The sequence below is a fragment of the Daucus carota genome, chromosome 5 (assembly GCF_001625215.2).
Source record: "Daucus carota subsp. sativus chromosome 5, DH1 v3.0, whole genome shotgun sequence".
Classification (NCBI taxonomy): domain Eukaryota; kingdom Viridiplantae; phylum Streptophyta; class Magnoliopsida; order Apiales; family Apiaceae; genus Daucus; species Daucus carota.
In genome coordinates, this window is record NC_030385.2 from 30,202,944 (window position 1) to 30,208,716 (window position 5,773).

At 35.3% G+C, this 5,773-nt stretch overlaps 1 protein-coding gene across 1 annotated transcript; it reads right to left on the reverse strand.

Annotated features, from left to right (window-relative positions):
- Positions 1-1,226: 1,226 nt before the first annotated feature.
- LOC108220901 (serine carboxypeptidase 24) lies at positions 1,227-5,773 on the reverse strand. Its single transcript, XM_017394787.2, has 9 exons — positions 5,362-5,773; positions 4,698-4,805; positions 3,728-3,823; positions 3,042-3,134; positions 2,800-2,885; positions 2,301-2,698; positions 2,034-2,129; positions 1,829-1,934; positions 1,227-1,678 (listed from the first exon to the last, which is right to left on the reverse strand). The coding sequence occupies exons 1-9, from the start codon at positions 5,612-5,614 to the stop codon at positions 1,532-1,534; spliced, it is 1,383 nt and encodes a 460-aa protein (XP_017250276.1). The 5' UTR covers positions 5,615-5,773; the 3' UTR covers positions 1,227-1,531.

Below are 5,773 nucleotides of genomic sequence, written 5' to 3' on the forward strand. Positions count from 1 at the left end.
CCAAAATGCCCCTGCAAAAGTTAACGGTAACGGTAGAAATTAACGGAAAGGGTGCAAAGTGTCTACGGGTTAAAAGTCTGGGGTTGCAAAGTGTATTTTCCAAAACTATTAGGTGCAATGTGCATTATGCTGAAACTAAAGGGGTGCCAATTGCAATTAATTCTTTTTAATATTAAATGTCCAAATTACAGATATTCGGTAAAAGTGTCCTTTTTACTCACCCTCGCATCATGAGAATGCGCATACAAGAATGAGTAAATCACCTGTCTGTCTTGTTTTTTTCTTCTTTCTCTGATGTATAACTCTTCCATCTTCCTCTCTCTGTGTGGCTCGTTAAATGTATATATGCACTTACATCCTTTCTATTATCTAGAATATTTACAAGTGGTAGATTTCACACATATGTGTCACGATAGATTACCCATGCATGAAGGAATCATGTTTTGACGGTCCTGTGTTTAACTGGTATGTGTATGAGCCTGATCCCACATCTCCTATATGTGTACTATAAATTATAGAAGGAACTTAATACACGCATGCTGGGCATGCGTGTCCACAGTACTCAGCATTATGTAAATGCGTGATCAAAGTGTGCTCTTAGACTTGTAGTTATACGCATTCCTTGTATGCGTGTTTGTTTGGGTATTTAAGAGATGTTTTAGGTCCGTTATTATTTTGAAAACTCTCGGTTGAAAAGTGGTTAGATAAGGCATTTACCCTTTGTATATACATTAATCACCCAATCATAACTTTTAACTTGTATGCCACGTCATTTGATAAAAAAAATTGGAATACGTATCATTGTCCTTTTTAAGTTTGTTTGAGCTTAAGTAGGAGTTTAAAATCATCTTTAGTTTAAGTTAAAAAAATATCACTTTAATAAGTCGGAAACTAGATAAAAATCAAAAATAACCTGAAAATCGTTTTAAAAACGAGGCTAGCAAAACATATTTTTTGAACAACTAAGTTGTTATAATTTCTTTTAATAAAATCAATTTTCCATTCAAATAAAAAAAGTATTAAACTTATTTATATTAATACAATCTTAATAACCGGTACGTTAGTTATAATTTAAGATTATCCAAACAATTCTAAATTGTATACTCAGGTTAATTTTATATCATAACGACTAATGAGTCGAATGATCATTTCAAATTTACAACTCAGAAACTCGAAAATCGAAAGTTCTGTTTGCATATCAGTCAAATGCACGACTTGTAAACGACTTATTTCGAACATACGACATTTACTTGTCTCATTGTCTGAATTAGAAATATAGCTTTGAATTGAATCCAAAGTGTGTTACGTACAAACAATACTACCAATTAGTAGACGACTATAATAATTCCAATGTAAAAGAATGATCTCTATACTAGCTAGTCATACTCACCCAACTTGGTTGGAATTCTGAAATTTTATGCTAGTAACCGCTTGTACTCCCTTACCGCGGTGAATTCGTTCCCAGATCTCGCACATACCGCAAATAACCCAACATTCTTACTCTTGAAAACATTTGAATTTCACAATATGGTTATGACTTGGATGGTAAACGTTTGCCGCCCAAGAACGTTTGAAACATAATCAAAGCTCTCTTGGGCTCAAACAGAGGGACTTCATGCCCAGCTCCTCTCACTGTGGCAAATGTCAGTCCATCATACACTTCTGTCCATCCTCCTACCTACACAATCATCATGTACACATATAACTAATCGATTACGATAAATTGGATCGGATTTTACAGTTTTTCTTTTGCAGTACCTCGACTTAATAGTTATTGCATATATAATTCATTTAGAATGCTAAAATATAAACATGTGCCTTTACGCACCTGGCCACCTGTATACCATGGATACCAACGAGTCTGAACCGTGAGATTCATATGGCTGAGAGCAAATCTAGTTGCTGTCACCGGAACTACTGAATCTGTGTCGCCGCTTCAAAATTTTCAAGCAAATGATTTTTTCTAAGTGCCTGATCTTTGATTCAACTTTTTGTGTGTGCGCATTTACAGAACAAGGTTTATTATTATGTACCTGAAAATCCATATTCTGAGACCACCTGCAATCAGCTTCTTGTACGTGGGTATCATTGACGTCGCGCTATCATTCCAGTTCCTTATCAAGATATCGCTGCAACACAAATTGAAACCATTATACATCCTATAAGTCGCAAAGAATTTTAAACCAACCTCGTGCTCCAATTTTATTTTTTTTTAAATTTTATTTTACTACTGGGGAAGCCGAAAGGGGATGAGTATTGCGCTATGGCTTCATTAGTGTTGAAAATTGATTTAAACTAACCTGCAAGCAGTCCATTTATATGGAATGCCAGTAGAATTGGCATGCAAAGCTCTTTGAACATCTGGTCGGTTATAGTATATCTCAGCATAATTTTCAGTACAGGGATCATATCCAGAAGCTCGTCGACGCAGAAGAGTGTTCTTCAGCCTTAAACTTCCTGCAGAGCTATTATTCGGCTTACAAAACGGCGTGTAGATGCTGTACGGATCAATGTCACCGAACTCATAGTCCAATGCATAAGACACCGCTTTATCACACTCTTTAGAAGATTTATCCGCTTTAAAATCACACGATTTCATAATCCATTTATATGTAGCATCCGATATCACCGAATGAGTCCACCAATATGAAACTGTACCAATGTTGTCGTAGTAATTGTCTGTTACAGCATTTCCCACCTGCAGATTTTTTTAACTTCAAACATCAACGCTTTCATTGAATTTAGACCAGCTTTCGCTTTCTATTTTGACTATGGTGCTTAAACAAACACATAGCTTACAATAAATCCTTTAAGGTTAATGGCCGGCTGGGAAGTGGCTTTGTTATAGTCATAAATTTTCTCTGCTAACTGAGGAACATAGTGCCCTGCACGTATATAAACAGAATTTACACGAATATAAATAAGACCTTCCTAAATACAGTCAATTTGGAAATGCAGAGGGAAAATTAATTCCCTGACAGATACGGGGCTAAAAAAATAAAATTCTAAGGCCCGAGGAATTCTTCTATATGTTTATGTACCTGCATAACTCTCCCCGGATATGTAAAACTCTCTATGTTTGTACTGTGGAAATCTGGACATCCACTTTATGAGGAAAACCAGAGCATCCTGAGCTGATCAGTCACAAGGGATAATTATGCGATTGAGAAATTTGTCAAAAAAAAAAAAAAAAGTAAATGTAAGAACTAACAATAACAAAAGTTAGTCCTATTAGCAGTGTTGTGAAAAGCGCAAATCGGTCATAAGCGGTGGAAGGACCTTCTAGCGCTTAAGCGGTAAAGCGGACACTTAAGCGGAATTTTAAGCGGGTCAATAAGCGGATTAATAAAATATAATTAAATATTTAGTTATAATATTAATATATTTAAAAATAATATTATGTTGTGGTAAGAATTTAGATTTAAAATATTTTTAATAATATATATATATTTTTAGTATTTTAGTTATATTATAAACAAATTATATTTTAAAATTAAAAAATTAGCAAGTCAAACATCATTTTGACCGCTTAATGACCGCTTAATCCGTTTAATGACCGCTTAATCCGCTTAATAGTCCGCTTAATTTTCAAAAACGCTTAATATCCCGCTTAGTACAAAATCGAAGCGTTTTATGCCCGATTCCGCTTAGGCGGCCGCTTAATCGGCCGCTTAATGCGCTTTTTACAACACTGCCTATTAGTGAGAGTTCTGGAATGATTAACTACCTGTCCTCTTATCCCCTGAGTCCAGTAAATTTGAGCTTGTATTTGAGTACGAGAATCCAACACCAGCAGGTGATTCAAGAAACAGGATATTCGCGTCTGCAAGCACGCAGACAGTAATTTAGAGATATAAAGAAAATTTATTTAGGGAACCTAAATGGTTTTTAATCTAAAAGCAAACTTCACAATTGTGGTCAAAGTTTACATCGATTTTCAAAAGGTTGGCTAGAGTTCCAAATTCTCAAAAAAAAGGGCCAAACTTTGGCTTCACTTTTTAAAAGTGTGGCTCCCGTTAAATGGTACTAACGGGAGCCTAATTTTTGAAAAGCGGACCAAAGTTTGGCCACTTTTTTGAGAATTTGAAACTCATTTTTACCTTTCTATTCGTTCCAAATTCTCAAAAAGTGGCCAAATTTTGGTCCGCTTTTGAAAAATGTGGCTGCCGTTAGGCTCCCGTTAGTGACATTTAACGGGAGCCACATTTTTAAAAACTGGAGCCAAAATTTGGCCATCTTTTTGAGAATTTGAAACTCTGGCCAACTTTTTAAAAATCGGTGTAAATTTTGGTCACAACTTTGAAGTTTACTCTTAATCGTAATAAATCTTAATCCTAATAAAGCTTCATCAAGCATGCCTTAACAACAATCTTTAGTGGCCAAAACCAGAATCTTAAGAAAACCTAGACATTTTAAAATTTTTCCAAGGATAATCTAGGATCAGTCGGAGCTGAAAATAAAACTTCCACTCATTTTTAAAAACTAAAAATTATGAAAATTCATTAATTTCTCTGCCTTGCGTGAAAGACCATTTTGAGTTGAAGAGCCGATTGTCAGGGTCTATCTCCGGGACCATATTAACTTTCTTCGCAAACTTCTGACTTGAGTAAGAAGGTCATAAATAATTATATTATGTTCAACATGCATTACATTATATTGACAAATTGCACAAGCAGCCGATATATTAATGCACACACCTCTGTTCCATGAATGCTTGTTAAGATAGAGAGAGGAAGCGGTTTTGTTTACACGGAATGGCCCGATTTCCTCGGAAGCTCCATATGCTACTGATGAACAACCTGGACCTGCGTATCGGAAGGGCTTAACACACATGCTTGGAATAAGCTAAAATGAAAAATCATATAACGGCTAGTTTCATAATTAATTACACTTTATTCTAATTTGATCTATACAATTACTTTTCTTTACGCTAATCATTAACTAACACATCCTTGTGAACATCCACATTAAAATCAATAAATTTGGACTAATATAATAATAATATGAGATTATTATTGTTATTATTATTATTTTCTGGTTTCTCCAAAATAAAGGCCACACCAGGTAGCTCAACTGCTTAAGCTAGCAATAAACAAACCTCTTTTTTCCCCTTTGATGATGCATATAAATGCTCACCCCTCTAAATTATGATTATTGTTTTTTTAATTTCGAAACTATGAGGCAGATATTTTAAATTTCTGAGTATGCTAAGTGAAAATGCAGATTTGGCAGAGAGATTTTGATGTAAAATTAACTCTACATGTCACACAAGTAATTTTTATTTTTTTTTAATCAACACAAGTAAATCTTTTGTTTTGTTTGTTTGGTTGACAAGGAAAAAATAATACAAGAACAACTGACCTCCATTAAGCCAAAGAACAAGAGGTTTGTTGAGAGAATTGCCAGTAGCTTCTGTCAACCAGTAGAACAGAGCTCGCCCTTCCTGCTCATCGACAGTAACGTAGCCAGAAAATTGTGAGAACTTCACCGGTGGCTGGCCAGGGAGCGACGTTATTCGATCCAGCTCCTGTTCTTTGCTTGTCTCCGCAGCAACATTAAAGATCACTCGCGAACACAATATGAAAAATACCAAACCAGCCCGGCTGATCGGCATTGCACCCAGCTAAGCAGCTGCTGTGCAATGACAGTGATGAATATATAGAGAAATGTTGCTTTCTGGCACACAAAAGAATCGACAGACTTGTGTGTTGTGAAAGTATTAATTGTAGAGGAAAGATTATATGGGTACTGATGTACCTGTATAATAAATAGT

Excerpts from the sequence above, each read along its gene's own strand:
- LOC108220901 (XM_017394787.2), bottom strand. The coding sequence starts at position 5,614 with ATGCCGATCAGCCGGGCTGGTTTGGTATTTTTCATATTGTGTTCGCGA. Across the intron at positions 2,699-2,799 it reads TTAACCTTAAAGGATTTATT|GTGGGAAATGCTGTAACAGA; the intron begins GTAAGCTATGTG and ends AAAAATCTGCAG. Across the intron at positions 2,130-2,300 it reads TATAAATGGACTGCTTGCAG|CGATATCTTGATAAGGAACT; the intron begins GTTAGTTTAAAT and ends TTTGTGTTGCAG.